Source organism: Rhipicephalus microplus, chromosome 4 (genome assembly GCF_043290135.1).
Source record: "Rhipicephalus microplus isolate Deutch F79 chromosome 4, USDA_Rmic, whole genome shotgun sequence".
In the NCBI taxonomy this organism is placed as follows: Eukaryota; Metazoa; Arthropoda; class Arachnida; order Ixodida; family Ixodidae; genus Rhipicephalus; species Rhipicephalus microplus.
In genome coordinates, this window is record NC_134703.1 from 162178781 (window position 1) to 162197348 (window position 18568).

Below are 18568 nucleotides of genomic sequence, written 5' to 3' on the forward strand. Positions count from 1 at the left end.
TTTTGATGCGTTAATATTTCTCATCTAACTCATCAGGTGTTTGGCTGTTTCCGCACAAACAAGGCAAAGAGAGAAGGAAGACGGGTAATGACAGGAGGAGTGCCGACTTTTGTTTGCAGGAGAATACCCATGTTGGTGTATTTATTGTGACAGCCTTTCTGTGTTGCTTTCTTGCCCAATTTATGCAACAACACAGTTGTGAGCAATATGAGAGAGAACACTGAAATTAGCTTTTAAAGATCATGGTGACTAAATGCCTAGTAACTCACAGCACAAAGTAACAACAAAAGACATCAGTATGATTATTGTGGACGAGTACAGTCTTGCATCTAAAAAATATATTGTGCAAAATGTTGCCTAAGTAAGAAACCTCTCTATGTTTGCAAATAGTGTGACGTCACTTCGAGCGCCGTGCCAGCCATTCCCTCCCTCTGTGCAAGGGCTGGTTGGCAAGGAAGTTGTTTGTGACATTCCTGATAGACCACTGAGATGTATGCGATTCTAAACCTGTAGCCTAATATACACATAATCTTTTGCGCAGTTACATCGCTGCATCTGACACCTACAACTCATATGCATATTTACATTGCTCCCTTAGGACCTAACACACAAACTTGTTTGCATTGTCACTTCATGAATATCGAGCGGTAAAGCTACTGAGTATATGTGAAACAAGAATCTCTGCTTATTACATGAAGACATATGAGGCCTTCGATAAAACGAGTTATACCTTTATTGGGCTTGCGTACTCGTCGGGGCGATTCATACATGCAGCTGTTGGTGCTGCCGGGCTCCGAAAGCGAGCCAGGCTCCTGCCGCCTACTACGCACCAACTGCTCGTCCCCACCGGATATTACGTCGGAGGAACTACTATCACCGGAAATCACCGTGCTATGGAAGGCCGCATCGTCATCAACCACAGCATCATCAAGTATAAAGGAACATCACCCGCTGACGCCACTTCGTGGGCTCGGTGACTGCACCACAATGCAGCCATCTAATCCACTTACCTTTGCAATGCAGGTTAGTAAATCGTATGTCCTCTTCGCTAAAAAGTCGAGTAATTACTTCCTGGTGCAGTTCCCGAGCCCCCACTGCTGTATTGCTATTGCTGTTGAGTGTGCTCATATGATTCACTCGTTGCTGATCTTATCGGGTGACGTCGAAACTAATCCTGGCCCTAACGGAAACGCTGCTATTCTTACTGAGCTACAAAAGCTAAGTGCCGGCCAGGCCCAGCTGATTGCCGAAGTTCAGAGTTTGAAATCTCAACTAAGCACAACGGATAAAAGAATAACAGACTTAAACAAACGAATGGGCGATCTCGAAACACATTACCAAACTCTTCTTCCCCTCAGAAATGATATCGAAAAAACACAGGCTAACGTAATCAACATGACAAAAAAAATTCAAGAGCTAGAAACTTCCCTGGATGACGCTGAAAACAGGTCGCGCCGGAATAACCTTCTATTCTACGGCATCCCTGACCCCACTAGGAATGAAACGTGGGCTGAATCTGAAAAAATGATAATCGATATCTGCAACAATAACCTTGGACTAACAGTGCAGCCTAACGACATAGAACGCGCACATCGTCTCGGTATTCATTCACTAAACCGAAATCGTCCCATAATTGTGAAATTTTTATCATACAAAACCAGAGATGCACTTTTATCAAACGGCAGGAAACTGAAGAACACTAACTACAGCATCGGGGAGGACTTTTCCCGCCCCGTTCAATATGCGCGCAAGCAATTACTTGCATTTGCAAAAGCACGTTCGGACAAGTTCTCCTTGCGGTTCAAAACACTGCACGTCGGGTCGAAGCGCTATATATTTGACGCATCATCACACATGGTTAAGGAAATTGCATAGCGGTTACCCCGCCAACAAAGAGCAATAAAACGCCAAACGGCTTCCCCATGTCATGTTCTCTCGTTTTCCGTAATATTCACTAACATACGTAGCCTTCTTCCAAAACGTGAACTCATATCCAACATTATCTCGTCATCAAAAAGCAACATACTCGTATTAACAGAAACGTGGCTTACCAGCGATATAACGGATGCGGAAATATTAACTGACTTACAGGACTTCCACGTGTACCGAAATGACCGAAATGGCTCACGGGGGGGCGGAGTACTTATCGCAGTTCATCGGGGCATATCTTGCTCCGTTGTTAACGTCGATTCCGATACCGAATCCCTGTGGCTAATTTGTCGTACTAACACCGTAACTGTCCTACTTGGCGTCTGCTACAGGCCCCCGCAAACGGATCCAAATTTTCCATGTCATCTGAACAATTCCATTCAAAAACTTACTTCCGCTTACCCAAAGGCTCGCATTCTTCTGTTCGGTGATTTTAACTACCCTAATATTGACTGGCAAAACATAGTTACTTCTACATTATCATGTCACGCAGAGGCGAAAAACTTCCTCGATGTATGTCTCAACTTTAACCTTACACAATTAGTCGCCCAACCAACCCGTGTCACACGAGGATCAGCAAATATTCTCGACCTGATATTAACCAATAGCCCCGAGAACCCATTATCTATTACTTACCTTCCTGAGATCAGCGACCACAAGGTCATACATGCTTTATTTTCATTTACCTCGACCAAAAAACAGACGACTAATAAAACAATTGTTCTTTATGATAAGGGTAACTATAGTGCAATATCTGAAGATCTCAGTAACTCTTTTAATCAGTATGAATCTACATTTCACACGCGCTCAGTTCATGACAACTGGTTGATCTTTAAGGACAAAGTAAATCACCTCTCTGATATGTTTATCCCGAAGATTACTTTTCAAACTAACCGCAATAAACCATGGTTTTCTCGGCATTTAAAAAAACTTGAAAACAAAAAGAAACGACTTTTTCGTACCGCCAAACGCAACGGCAAGCCTACTGCATGGCAAAAATACATCGAAGCTGAAAAATCATATTTGCTATCTGTTCGTAAAGCTAAATACTCGTTTTACCATATAGACTTACCTAATCTTTTAATCAGGAACCCCAAGCAATTCTGGCAAGTTCTAAACCCCACACATCCTTCCGATATTAAACTAACGAATGATTCACACGAGACAGTGACTGACCATGATTGCGCAGAAATATTCAACGAAGCATTTGCATCTGTCTTCACTACTGAACTTGACATGCCCTCACAGTCGCCATCATTTAGCGTAGAAACTTTCATGCCTGCTGTCACCTTCTTCGAAGAAGGCATTTCATCTATAATCCACAAATTAAAACTTTCTTCATCAGCTGGTATGGATTCCATCAACTCGAAACTCCTCAAGAATGTGAAATCGACTTGCGCAGCATACTTATGTCTTATCTTCTCACAGTCACTCACCTCAGGAATCATGCCGGATGATTGGAAAACGGGCAAGGTCGTTCCAGTCTACAAATCAGGTAACAGAAACTCACCCTTGAACTACCGCCCCATTTCATTAACCAGCGTGCCTTGTAAGATCATGGAACACGTCATCTACTCACAAATCTTCAATTTTTTGGACTCCAACGAATTTTTTCATCCTTCACAGCACGGATTTCGAAAGGGCCTTTCTTGCGAAACCCAATTAGCACAATTCGTTCATGACCTACAGACTAATCTCGACTGTAATATCCAAACCGACTCAATATTCCTTGATTTTGCAAAAGCTTTCGACAAGGTTCCTCACCAGCGTCTGTTACTGAAACTTTCAAAACTAAACTTGCATCCTAACATCTTCAGGTGGCTTGAGGAGTTTCTAACTAACCGCTCGCAATCTGTCTATCTTAACGGCCACCTGTCTAAACCACTCCCAGCCACCTCAGGCGTCCCACAAGGGTCTGTTCTCGGTCCTCTCCTATTCCTAATATATATTAATGACTTACCATTGCATGTTTCCTGTAACATTCGCATGTTCGCTGACGATTGCGTAATCTATCATACTATTACTAATTGTCATGACCATCACATCCTTCAGAGCAACCTTAACAATATAATAAACTGGTGTAATATTTGGCTAATGACTCTCAACCCCACTAAATGCAAACTCTTGTCCTTCTCTCGTCGTCACAATCCCTCTCGCTTTCAGTATTCTATTTCTAAATCATGTATCGAATTAGTGGAATCGTATAAATATCTAGGAGTCACCCTTTGTTCTAATTTATCATGGCGCGCCCATATTACAAACATCATTTCAGCATCGAACAAAACACTGGGTTTTCTTAAACGCCACCTTCGCCTTTCCCCACCACATGTTAGATTACTCGCGTATAAATCGCTTATAAGACCAAAATTAGAATACGCATCTGTCATCTGGAGCCCCCATCAAGCATACCTAATCACTGCCTTGGAAGGTGTTCAAAATCGGGCCACCCGTTTCATCCATTCCTCATATTCATATGACATCAGCATTTCACCATTGAAACATGAATCTGGCCTATCACTCCTTTCTTATCGTCGCCACATTGCTAGCCTAACTCTTTATCATAAGTTTTTTTATTCTTCACTCAATCAAGCTCCTTATATAACAGCCGCCTCACGCATTTCCCACCGCACCAGTCATTCACTTCAAGTTGCCCGCCCGCCATCACGCACCACTACGTTTGCTGCATCGTTTTTCCTCAGAGCAGCTTCAGACTGGAACGGCCTGCCCTACGACATTGTCACAATTGCCTCATCATCTACCTTCCTGGAACGCCTCACCGATCATCTGCCATGTTAATTCAATTTTTTGTTTGCAATGTTAATTGAATCTCCGCTGTTTTGAATTGTAATCCCACCCCTTATGTAACACCCCCTGAATGGGGGCCTTTAAGGAAATAAAATTGAACTGAACTGAACTGAACAGCTTCAGCAAACGGTATCTTCCAGCCCGGTGACCATGCAATTTTTTCTGCACATAGCGCAAACACTGAGATGTACCCACTCGCAGATGGTCGTGTCAAGTGCATATTTACCTTGACTAAAATGTCGAATCAAGTTTTTTCATCGACCGGTCCCTGCCATGAGTGCTAACGTCTTCGCAAACAAGACACATTGTTATTGACACTGCACACACCACACACAATATTCTCCGTTGAACCGATATTCTCAATACCTTTCAATGCACACTACATGCTGCAATCAACAGTGCACATTTTTGAAGACTATGCCACTGTTCCTCGCACAGGCCACCACGTGTGTTCACTTCTTCAAGATAAACAGACAGCGTGGCAAATATTTTACCACACAGCTAGATGTTTGCTGACACATACTACAGCTAATGTCGACATTGTAACGTGAAGTGTAAGCTTTGAAAAATTAAAGCTTGCCCCAAACACCGCACGACTGTACCGGGCTGAGCCACCAGCGGGAGTGTTTTTCCAGCCACACCTTTTACATGTGCCAGTGACATCATGCTGTGACGTACCTCGGTAGGGGCCTATCGCTGCATACTTTATGTGAATGAGGGTCCTGTTAGTGAAAGCAGGCATTGTTGATTTCGTAACTTGTTCATTCCCAACTGGACCTTCATTTGCACGAGTTGTCTGACTGATATTCAGGCGAACTTTTGTGCAATAAGTTATACAGTTGGCAGTCTGTGCTTGCTCCATACTGTTGTTACTGGTGTTTCTTGTTGTTACTTTGCACTGCTCATTACTGCTGACCGACAGAAACTAGCCTATCTTGCTGCTGTTTTGGACAAGATGCAGCTGGCAAGTGCGATAGTGTTCATAACTCTAAATTCTCAAGCAAAAATTATCGTTTCATATTCAGTTAGTTGCATTCATATCAGTACATTATAAGAAATCATTAATTAAAGATTAATCCGTGTTCCTTCACATAATGCTCACAACTTTTATATTAATTTGAATGGTGTTTATAAAAATCTTGGGTTTTAGTTAAACTTCATGCCCTTTTCTTGAACAGCTGACAAAACGCTATTGGATGCTTACTTGCCATGAATTGGACTGTGTTTGAAATACATTGCAATTCTTCACCGGACTGCCAGTACACTTCACATTGGAGTAACATTTATTAACCATGGATTGATTAATTAAGAACGGAAAGAAAGAAGCGGCAGGCCGGGATACTTGATATTGGCATCCGTTTTGCTACCCAGGGCATTATCATGCAAACTTCCTATAGAGTGGTTATGCGTCTTGCATGTGTGTCTGTAAACCAAGAACTTTGGGTAGAACTATATTTTTCTTACAAATGGTTGCAGGACTGTGGAGGCTGTAGGGCTGCTTAGGAATGGTGGAATCCCTGGACATATGTTCAACCTTGCTGCATCAGCTCCTTGGTGTTTTCACGGCATCTTTACAGATGTGTTGGGTGAGTAAAGCAAGCAGGTTTCAACACAAGAAAAAGTATAATATGGCAGCACCTCTTGTGTGTGCCTTACATCCCAAGTATATCAAATATTTATCTTGCACCTTCTGGCCTGTAATTTTTAAAGAGACACTTCTTTTTGCTTTATATTTGAGTCTTGATGCTTCGACAGCAATGTATTTGTGTTTGACAGCAAGTGTTCTTGAACAAATAACTGATCTCAATAATGACAACACACCCTTCATACTTGGTCCTTAGCATAAGCTAGCACATACCTGTAGCAGATTCAATTATTCATTTTTTGCTGGGATGATAATGGGCAAGTAGCAAAGGCAAGTTCAGATTGGAGTGGTCGGTGACGTCTGTTTAGGCTCTGCCATATTGCTTTGCAACCAGAGTTACTTGTGGCCACATATACAATGAAGCCACATGACGTGCATTCTAAATGAGATTACCATATCACACTTCGCTGCATCTCAATGTGTGCCAAACAAATGCAGATATCATTAGCTTGCCACTATAAAGGGATACTAAACCAACACAAGGTTGAAATTTAGTCGTGGTGTTGCAGCTGTGTATGACTCTACAATGGATGCATAGCCGTAATAATTTGTCTATATGTTGTCGCAATAGTAATGTTACACACATTGTACGATACAAAAGAGGTCCTCGCTTATTTCGCTTTTTTTCGCAATGCTTCTTTCTTGTTTCTTCTTGCCATGTGCTCCTCCTCACTGTACAAGGAGCAAGAGTAGTGGGCACACAAACACGTATTTAAAAAAAAAGGTTGTAAGGTGAGCACTGAGAAGCTGAACACTTCCGAAAGGCTCAAAAAGGTAAAGGTATTGTTTCTAGCTACTTTTTGGGCACCCACAGCTAGTTGTGCTGCTGCAGTTAAAAAATGAGTTAAATGTTAAAAATTAATTGGAGGTGGTTTGGCACCCATAATTGCAGTTACATACAGAACTAGGTTTCAATGCGTAAGCAAAATCTGTTCACTCTAAATCAATCCTAATGATATCTGAAATTCAGGAAATATTCACAGAAAAGCTCAGGAAAAGGCTAAGTGGTTGCCCCTTGAACGTGAAGGAGATACCCTTCTTCTAAAAGGTCAATAGACAGTCTAGTAGTCTCGATATTACATGCACTATAAAATATTCTGGTGTGGTGCTTTTCATGCATGTTATAATGAGAGGGGTTTTTAATAGAACTGTTGTAACTTTGCCCTGCGTTGCTAAAATTTGTTCACATAGTTATAATACATGAATCACTTTATGACTTTTGATTTTATGCAAATGGTTTGCTTACCCAGTCGGTTTAACTTGATCTGGATAAAAACATAAATGCTCTAAACTTTTTTTTATTATACAGCAGGTTTATTTTTAAAATACGCGACCATTGATGTGAACACAGTTGGTGGCGTGCTTGATTAATCCTTCACTATCACCACTCTAACTACACCTGCTACAGTGCATAGTGTGACAAAAGTAATGGTACTTAACATTACTGGCAGCATACTTTTATGTCTCAAAATGTGTTAAAAAGCCTGGTAAAAATGTGTGTACGTTTTTTTTTCGCTCCAACTAAATATTCTGGTCTACTCAAAATAGCTTCCGCTCTTTTAAGGTCCTCAAACTATTAGGTGTTCAAAAGAAGTATCAATGCCATATGCTTTTTTTTCAGCCTACTCACAACTCTAATAATGAGAATTACCCGACAACATTACCCAGTAAAATATAGGGATGTTATAAAAAGTAATGTCAATTCAATTGTCAAGAAATGTTGCCAAGTTACATTTTTGTTCACTTTTCTTTTCATAATTTTGTTAAAATTACTTTTGATAACATCCCCTAGAATTTGTTTGGCATCATTTTCTACTAGTTCTCATTAAAATGTGTTCAACAAACACAACAAACCCTTAAATTTATAGTTCTTTCCTTTACTCATGAATCTGAAACAGTGAATCTGAGTAATCTTAGCGGTGTGTGACTTGTTTTTTTTTGATCAGTTGTGCATGTGTTCAAGTACATGCATTTAGGTGGGAGGGTGAATCATTGCCACCTCCTGTGACTAGCAGAATGCTGCCAAAGAAGTATAGGGATATTGGAAGTAATCGTAACGTAATTGCAATCGTAATGTTATTGCCAGTAGGCAAAAAAAGGTGTGCCACACTTGCCATAATGGTAACAAGCAGCGCTGACTGACTCTTCCATGTATAAATGCACATATATACCGTACAAAATGGAAGAGGGATAGCCGCCATGGTAGCTCAGTTGATAGAGCATCGGACATGTTATTCGAAGTTCGCAGGCTCGGTCCCTGTACAGGGCAGGTTATCTTTTTTCCTTCTACTTTTCTTTCTTCACAATTACAACACTTCTATTCTTCTTGAAGACTTTCTGGTGTAAAAAAGGTACCTTATAACTGAAGAGGCAAACAGAATGTGCCAGTGCACGCGTTAGCTGTTGTAGTGGTTACAAGTAGGATATGTTTTGAAGAATAAATCATTCTGCCACTTGCCTAAAGAATGGCTACAGGACATGGCACTGGATGCACTTTGTTATTTTTGAATCAAGCTATCTTGTATTCTATTTTTATAAATTACATGGGATACACATGACGGTATCACACACTTTAATGCCACAAAGATTATGCAGCGAACAATGTTATAAATGCGAAATTGCATAAGGATAAGGTGAAAACTGCACCCTCAACGAGAATGTACAGGGAGCACAGGGTGCAGGCGTCATTCCTTCTGCCCGTGCTTTTCAAGTGCGAGCTGTTTTGTCCTCGTTCTGACCAACTAACTAAAATGAGATGTGTTGTTATAGTGCAAGAAGATGCTCCACGGGAAACTAGGTTTGTCTCAAACTCTGTGTGTGTCCTTCAATCTATATGGTGCCCGGTTCAAGAGTTCATGCAGACCAGATCGTGTAAAACAGGACCGTGTAAAATGGACCGTGTAAATAAAATAAAATGGACCATGTAAATAAACAGGATCGTGTAAAATGTCGTTTTCGTGTGCAACTGTAGTTGTGGTTGTGCTGAATGACCTTTCTTTATATACACTACATAACAAACTTGCTCCTTTAGAGTCGAGTGCATCTTCGGATCGATTGTAAATGTTTGCATATGCGAGGCCTTAAGTTTTATAAGAAATTGCTCAGTGTGCCACGAGGAAATGTGTGTTCAGCGAAAATTTGTATATCATTATATACAACTCTTAAAGCCTCGTCTACAACTTTGTGCAGGTTGACTTTGAGCAGAAAATGAGGAGCACCAGCAGCCCCCAGAAAAGAGCAAGCACCCTCCAAGCTCCCGAAGCTCTCTTCGACAGGAACATCATTGTCACTGTGTGGCATTGAAAGCCATTGCAAGGAGTGCCTTATCAGTACACTGTGCTGCTCTTTCATCGCAGAAGACGAAGTTGACCACTCTAGAGGAACTTCATGCTGTGTATTGTGAGTGCTTCAGTGGTTTTGTTTTTGTCCAGCCAGCAGTTGAGAAATCATGTGTCAGATTCAGCCGGGATGGCTAGAGGGAGTCGGGCAGGCATGTTTGGACATTTGTCTAGCCAAGTAGTGCCAATTTTTGCACTGGTCCTGTTGGAGTTACTGCCACAATCACAGAAGCTACGTAACCTCTCTGAATGTACAGATGTGTCGGGGAAGATTAGCTGCATTAGGTTTTTCTATAACTGATAGCTGCCAACATTCTTCATTATATAGGAGTTTTGTTCCTTACTTATGGGTGTAAAGTCCTCCACAGAAAAAATGCAACACGTCTACTTCCAGAAGGCTCCAAGGCCCTACTTGTAGGTTTTTTCGGCTTGTATCATAAGCACCTCGTTTGGGTGTACATGAACATTTTATAAACATGTACAGCGAAAAATTTGGGTGGCCGGTCGTTTTGTCGTTATCATGTTCCTCGCAGTATTCTTAAGCATGTTGTGCATTACGTTGTCAATCTGGTTCATGTGCATAGAAGATATTACGAAGTTTTAGGCTACAGTATAAAAAGCTTGGAAGCAAGCTATCAATAATTTTTTAACAGAGTTGCTTAATCTCATACATGATACATCACTAAACTTTCGTGGGTATTCATCAATGTAAGCTCGTCTTAGTGTTATCCAAAATGAAGATGTGAGTCGACAGATGGAAACATCTAGTAATCAGGGTGAACAGTGGAAGTGCCTCAGACAGGCTGGCCGATGTTGCGATAGGAGGACCTAATTTTTAGAAGTCACCTTGTCATCCTTGGCGTGTTAGTTTAAATAAGGTCAGTAATGACATCATCTTTTGCTGTAGGCGTGTGTGCCTGTTGGAAATGTTTGTCTGAGAAAAAAAAAACCTATAACGCAGAAGAGTGCAGCCCTTGCATCTTTTCAAGTTAGGTTGCGCTAATACAAAGTGTTCTCTCCTCCAAAGAGAAGCAAAAAAAAGATAAGTGATAGAAAAGAAGAAAAAAGAAGAAAGAAAAGGGGGATGCAAAGTAGAAGTAGTGCTACACTGCTCCTACTTTGCATCCCCCCTTTTCTTCTTTTTTTTCTCTTGTTTTCTTTTTTCACCTTTTTTGTTACATTTGCATTGTCCCATCTAGTGCATGAATCAATGACACATGGCTTTGCTATAGCAAAGATGCCTATGTGGTGTTGGATTGAACAGTGCATTGTACTTCATTCAGTTAATTACAGACTGATCAGTCTTGCAATAAGTGCTTTCTGTCTATCACCACACATGTTCAAATGAAAAGTTTGTGCTTGGCTCTTAGTATGCTGGTATATAGCTTGTGTCTTGGACTACTCAAAATGAATGTTGTTTTGCTGCTGTTTATGGTAATGAATATATCCAACATGAAAATATCTTGCTTTGCGAACTTTGTCGGACCTGCCTTTCTTTTTCTTTCCTATGCAGGCATTGTATGTGAGGGAGGCAGTAACAGAGAGGTGATAGCTTGAGCTTCGGAAGAATAAATGCTGGCAGTGAAGCAATTATACATCAAACATCCCAGCCATTTTGCCAACCGTACTAAATGTGTTTTGAAAAAAAAAATATTGTGCTCGGTTACTGTATTAAAAACAGCAAAATGCTAAAATATATCGCAGAGAACAAAATATTAGGCCACGTTGGTGCCTTCTGGACTTCCCAGGATGTCGTCTGGGTGTTGTTTGTAAAAAGTAAAAAGTGTTTGAAAAATACTGCCTTTTTACACCAAATTCGGTCTAGGTATTATGTAAAGGTGATTGTGTGTAGTGCATGAAGCTCAGTAATATTAGTGCAATTTTTTGCCACATCAAAAGCAAGGAAGCAGTTCTTTTTATATGGCAAGTTATATGATTACACTTTGTCTTAAAGTAGAAATGAATTTTTGAAGTTTTCTTATGAAGGCTGTTTTCTGCATTTGATATACGACAGCTTCCGTTCCGAAGTTCTCCATGGCCCTCAATAGGAGACTTCAAAAATAATTTTCCTTATTTAAACAAAAATTGTAATGATAACACTTGCCATGTAACAAGAACTGTTTATTTGCTTTCAACTTACACATAGAAGTAATCTTCAATTAGACAAACACACAGCTCAAGTTGCATCTCAATGTGGACAAAAACGATTATATAGTGATATTTGTAATCTGGACCTAACATTATTTTTTTTCGTGAATTATAACTTCTGTGCAGTGAGTATTTGTGGCTCAAATATTCATACAAAGTTCAGTATTGTCATACAAGAAATGCAAACGATAAACAGTTTGGCTGAATTCTTCAAAGCCTATGTAGCGGAAAAATTGCACTAATAATACTCGACTTCAAATACTTTAAGAAGCACCTTTACTTAATATGTAGATCAAATTTGATATGGCAAGAAAAAGCGGTACTTCGAAATTTTTCTCACAAATAACACCCGCACGACATTCTGCGAAATTCTGATGGTACCCACGTGACCACTACTCTTTTCTCTTCAAAACATTTCTGCAAATAGCTATTTTCAGGAGAGTAAATTACCATCATTTTTTAAACTATACATCTGTGATGGTCGCCAGGCAGTAGGGTTTGTATGTTTGGTGTAGAATAGCCCAGTGCGAAAAACAACAAATGTCTGAGCATCCTTTTACGCTCGGGCAATTTCGAAAGCATTTGTTTGTTAGCAGCAATTCAGTTAAGCCCTTGTCTTTATGCTTAGGCCCGGAAACAAAACACAAGTAACCAAAGTAATCCTAAGAGTCATGCAGTCTCGCTGTTCCAAGGCTTGTGGAGCCTAATTTAGTGCAAGCTTCACCATGTTTTGAAAATTCAGATTCAACCAACAGGTTTTGGAGGCACAGTGCATTTTCAGCTAACTTGTTTCACACCAGTTACTTTGATAAAAAGCGGGAAGTAGAGGTAAAAATACCATTTTAAAGGCATTGTAGATAATAACAAAACGGACTGCTTTTTTTTTGTGTGGTGCTTTGCCTGAATGCTGTGCTTTTTGTGGTATAGTTCATTGTCTAGTGAACAGAGGCCTTAAAAACTAACATTAGCCATGTTGAGGTCAATTTCCTGGTTATAGTCATAGTAGCCATATTAAAAATATATGACTTCAAACTTGATTGTTCTTTTGAAGATGTTTTCTTGCATAATGATATTTCAGAGTCTTAGTCAATTTTGTTATAACAAAACGTGATGTCATAATAGGGTCACTTTTTGTAGGGTTGTTCAGTTCTACCTTACCTTTTATATTCCTAATAGAGCAGTTATTTTCAATATTGGTATTTAAAATGGAATGAGCATGCTGTATATAGTAAGGTGTAAGCACTTACAGATAGCACATGCACACAACTTTTCTGTTGGCAGTTTATTTCTGTTATTCTTGATTTATATGTGGGGTTTCACGTCCGAAAACCACGATATGAATATGAGAGACGCCGTAGTGGAGGGCACTGGAAACTTCGACCACTTGGGGTTCCTTAACGTACACCCAAATCTGAGCACACGTGCCTACAGCATTTCTGCCTCCTTCGGAAATGGAGCCGGGGTTTGATACCACGACATGCGGGTCAGCAGCCGAATTTCTGTTACTCTCGCTCCCCTATATGTGTGCAGTTAGGTTATAGTTATCTGGCTTGCACAGATTTTTAATGGCACCTGCCTTGTCCTGCTTGCTTTCATGGTGATTTTAACCTTCATAAGTTACATAGGTTTAACTCTCAAAATTGTTCAAGATGCCTATTTTGTGCACAAACTGTATAGTATAAAGGCAGCAGATATACATGCACACAGTTTTAAATGTACATTGAGAGCTTTCACTTGCAGTTTCTAAAGTTTTACTGTGCAGGAAGCATTTAAATCATAATTTCATAAGGACATATTAATCGATTATCTCTACCATTGAAAAGCGTGACAACCTAGTTATTTTCACTGTGGTAAGCATGCTGTTTTCTTTGATGTGGCAGAAATAATTTATACACTCATTCCTTCTATTATTCACATATGCACAACTTGAAGGATTGTGTGCCTTACATTTTCAGTTTCATTCTGTGTGTTATATTTCTTGTGCATGTGAACTAATGTGCTAACATGTGTCTCTGACATTATTTGTGCCAATTATTTTCATTTCCAGGTGCCTATGAAGGACACATAAGTTCTATGGCAGTGACCTTCCAAATTTACAGTGGTGCCGGAGCCTCAAGCAGCATTTTGCCGATCTCCACAAGGCGTTCATGATACAAACACAGCGCCACACTTTCACAGTGCTATGATTATTATTTATGTTTAAACATTTCGTTCTAAAATTGCTGTTACATTGTGTTTTGTGCCATCATCCTGTGCCTTAGGTGGAGCACGTGAAATTACGGTGTAGTCACCTCATTTGTGTACCATCAACACTGCAATGTCACCATTCACAGCTGGAGCATACAGACAAATAAAAAAATATATTGATTGTAGCAGGGCTGGTGTGTATAATAATGCTTCTCTATTAATAATAATAACTTTATAAGTTCTTTAGGTCTTGCATAGAACACTGCAATAATGTGTTGCAATGTAACCACCATTTGTGATCGCTAGCATGTTAATTTAGTAGTTTTGTAATGTATTTTATTTGAAAGGTAATTTTGCTTCCGCATCACGACAATTAGAAAGATGCCGATAATTCAATTCCTCATTAGGTAGCTTCTTAACACATTTGTTTCTTTCAAGCCTTTGTTTACTCATCAAGGCTGTTTCAGAAAGCAAACATTTTTCACCTTCATGCAACAGATTAAGAATGAAATATTCATATATATTTATACACAGTACTTGCTTTTGCAAACAACGTGAATGGCCAATTGCTTTTACTCGAGATCTAGGATGTCCATTTGATCTTTGCAAGATGAAGCAGATAGCTGCATAGTTTCTGCATTATGCTAATTTCCGTAAACTGCTTATCGGGTAATTTAGCATGATATGGCACTTTCCGTAAGCTGCTGATGTCCGCAACTTTCTGCACGATGTGGCGCTTTCCGTAAGCTGCGGATGTCCGCATCTTTCCGCATGATATGGCGCTTTCCGTAGGCTGCGCATGTTCGTATCTTTCCGCATGATGCGGCTTTCCGTAGTCCAATAATTGCGTATGTACGGATTCGTATATGCGGAACGTTTCAGTAGGGATGACTCTTTTTTTCTTGTGCATGGGCACGTTTTCTTCTCTTTTATTCATTTTTTTAAATTCTGTAGTAATAAGCGTCACGGATATCTGCATGCACAGCCGTGTGTGTATGTTTGACTGTAGCGAAAAATACATTTTGTGAAAAGGGGTGTATAGAACCGAAGAGAAAGAGAAGTGCCCGACTTTCTTCTGTTTTCTATACTGAGAGCTAGACAGACGCTACCATAAGACGCTAACATGTTCGTGCTAAGAAAATTTCTTTATTCGAAAGAACAAATTTTGTTAGCCTCCATATAGTTGTTTGCGTGCTACTGAGCAATGCCGATTGTTATAAAAAGTATCCAGAATGAATGGGCACAATAAAAATAGAAGAAACAGTATAATGAAATTTCGTATGTGCAAATAAGCCCGAAACATTTTTTCACAACTATGAACTGCAGGTAAGTTACGGCTTTTAAATAGAAAATAGATAATCATTGGAGCACTCTGAACAAGGCAATTTTACGCTGGAAACAGAATTTTGGCTGCAAAAGCGGTCGCTGTTGCGAAGGGTTGGGATAACACCTATGCTCTGCAACTTTCACACGTCGTGGCAAATTGTCTATCCTGCTATTTTCTATCCTGCTTTGCACAAAGGGTACTACAGACTAAAGTCGAATATATCTAAAGAACCTAAGTCCCCACTCACCTATACACAAGCTTTTTTCAAATGCAGCGTCGTGTTTCGTTGGCCAATTGACGCATTTATCTCAGTAGTGTGTTTTACTTAATCAACAAGTAAAGGAATGCAACCTGGAAAATACGCATAAAAATACGGCTTAGGAAGCTTGAAGTAATCGAAGCTCTGAAATTACTGAGGATACTTTTTTTTAATAAAACGATGCAAGAAGCGCACACTCAACTACCAATTTCGCTGATTCTTTAGTACAAACAGATTATGCCAGCGCGCTTATAACATCAGTTCTGTCGGTATTTTTTTTCTGTACGAACACTTTTAGCGACAAAACAGAGCGCATGCATGCTGTTGAGAGCATCCTGGACAACCTTAGAGCTAATATTGCGTACATAATAATAAAGTAACAAAAAACAGTATTATCAGAATATTAAACGAAATTCGTGGCAATCACAGCCCCATGGCATTCTTCTTGTAGGGCTAAACCAGTTTTAGTCGTGTGTAATGAGTTGCCAATAAAGTATCTCTATTTCTCGTTCAAGGGATGCAACAAACATAGCCAAATATTTATTTAAAAAGGAAACACTGCCACTATTTGCCCAATCGGTATGAACGAAGCTGTGATGCAAAATAAGTGACGCTTGATAAAGAGTTCCACTTTATGAGTTCTGAAGTTCATGCCTTGCAAAGGGGTAAAGCCAGTTCTTGTACCTAATTATTACTTTTCAATATATTATCATTAGGGATAAATAAAGAAGAATCAGTACACTTGTTATTTATTGTTTTATGCTGGTTATAAACTGTTTATTTTAGGATGCTGCCTGTCCGTTGAATAGCGTGACTGCGCCCTTGTCTTTACGATTCCTTCTTTCGCTGGTAAAGGCACAATATCTACCGTAAGGCGCTTTGCAGGCAACGAGTTCCGTGATCGTTACTGCTGACAGAAGCAGTTGCTGGGATGGTGGTCGTCCAATCAAAAGTTCTTTTACCTGAAGTGTAACCCTTATCAGTTTATCGCTCAAATGTAGCCAAAGTTTCGCTTACCATTTTATTCTGTCTCTCGTATCTTGAACAGTTTCTATATTGCAAGGTGCAACGAAAATAAACTCGGGTTCTACCAGTTTGCCCGCCCGTGTTTACCTTATTTGTGCTAAAGCGCAGAACTCGAATGGCAATGGAATATATGGAAAGTATGCGAAAGAAAGTTTATTGGCACAGAGAGCATGATTGCATCGGTGAGCAGAGAGAGTGTTCATGTAACGAATGAAAGCGGGAAGAGGGTGGCTCTTCATTAGGTACGTGGCTGAAGTGCAACGTCACAGGGGCGTTTTGAAGTCCTTCCAATCGGTGTTCTATGCACGGAACAGTCAAACGCGATCTAAGAAAGACACCCGAACACACTGGAAACCAAGAAGAGACTTCCAGAACATTTCTGTTATTCTTCGAAGCTTCTCGAGCGCGTGAGCTCGGCGCCAGTGTTCGTTTTCTTCGCGCGGAGGGGTGAGACAAGCACCGAGCGTCGTCTGCTATCGCTCGTTGCACAGTCAGAGTGAGCGAAGTGTAAATTATACTTTCGACAACGGCAACGTTCTTGCTACCATCGGTTCTGGGTCAATCACGAGGCATCGTTGACATTTTACGAAACATTCACCGCTAGCCACAATCTGTAATTTTGCCAGCGATGACTTGCACGTCGCTTTTTACACATGTGACATCTCAAACTTCCTATAGAGATTATTTCATTCAAGTCAATCACATCACGAAGGGCGTTTCTGAACTCCTGAGCTCTGTATAGGTAAAACCCCGTTGCAAACTTGCCTTAGGCAGGCTTAATAACGGAAAAGGAATATGGTTAGTATGAGTAATAAAACGTTTTATAACAGCAAAAGAACAAGCAGGGGTGTGAGTCATCCAATGCTCCTACCCTTAGAAAAGCTTGTAGTTTTCCCTTAATAACTAATGTGCATACCTATTAAAGCATGATAGTTCATTGTCGTCAGCCACTGAATAAAAATCTGCAAAAAATTCGTACAAGTATGTGGCGGTCCCCATGCTTCTCTGAAGAATGACGAAAGATAGCATAGTGAATGCCAGCCTACAACGCAGCAAACGCCGTAGCATTGGCGCCGATCTCGCCATTGCTACGGAGAAGAAGCTCCGGTTTTCATGCGAGATGTCCAGCACGAGCTGTTTGCGGGGCTTCTTCGCAAACCAACCAAGAGTGTCGCCGAATTTGGGACGGAGGCCACAACAACAAAAGAAGCAGTTGAGATGAGAACAAGGCAATACAACTACCGCACCACGACGACATATTATGCTGAAGTTCAAGCCCTCAGCACCGACGATCTGTGCGAAACCGTACAAGTGGCAGTACGTGGAGAGCTGCACGAGATGTTTCCGGAATCACAGGCTAAAGTGGACTCAATCACCGAGCAGCTACGCAGACACAACAGCCCTACACGCAGGCGGTGCCTCGGAAGTAGCACTGTTCTTTGTCGAGGACATCGTCTGGCGAAATGGAGCTCCCGAGGTCCTTATTTCTGACAGAGGTACGACCTTTTCAGCACACGTAACTCGGACAATTCTTAGGTTGAGCCAGACAAGTCAATGCCTGACCACCGCCTACTATCCATAGACCAATGACCTCACCGAACATATTAAGACCGTCGCCGATATGCTGACCATGTAGGTCGACGTCGAACCCAAGAAGTCGGATGCAATTCATTCGTACGCGACCTTCGCGTACAACATGGCCATGCAAGAAACGACACAAATGACGCCGTACAAGTTGGAGTATGGAAGAAACCTGACCAAAACGCTCAAAGCCATGCTATCCAACGTCAGTGACGAAGAAAACATCGACGTGACTGTCTACCTCCAGCGCACTGAAGAAGCTCGACAACTCACTCGCCTCTGCTTCAAAAGCCAACAGAAGACCGACAGCCACCGCAGCAATC

At 40.7% G+C, this 18568-nt stretch overlaps 1 protein-coding gene across 1 annotated transcript; it reads left to right on the forward strand.

Moving 5' to 3' along the window:
* The first annotated feature begins 818 nt into the window (after positions 1–818).
* Positions 819–2538, forward strand: LOC119164393 (uncharacterized). The gene has a single exon (XM_037416574.2). It carries the CDS (start codon positions 988–990, stop codon positions 1873–1875), a length of 888 nt encoding a protein of 295 aa, XP_037272471.2. The 5' UTR covers positions 819–987; the 3' UTR covers positions 1876–2538.
* The last annotated feature ends 16030 nt before the right edge of the window (positions 2539–18568 follow it).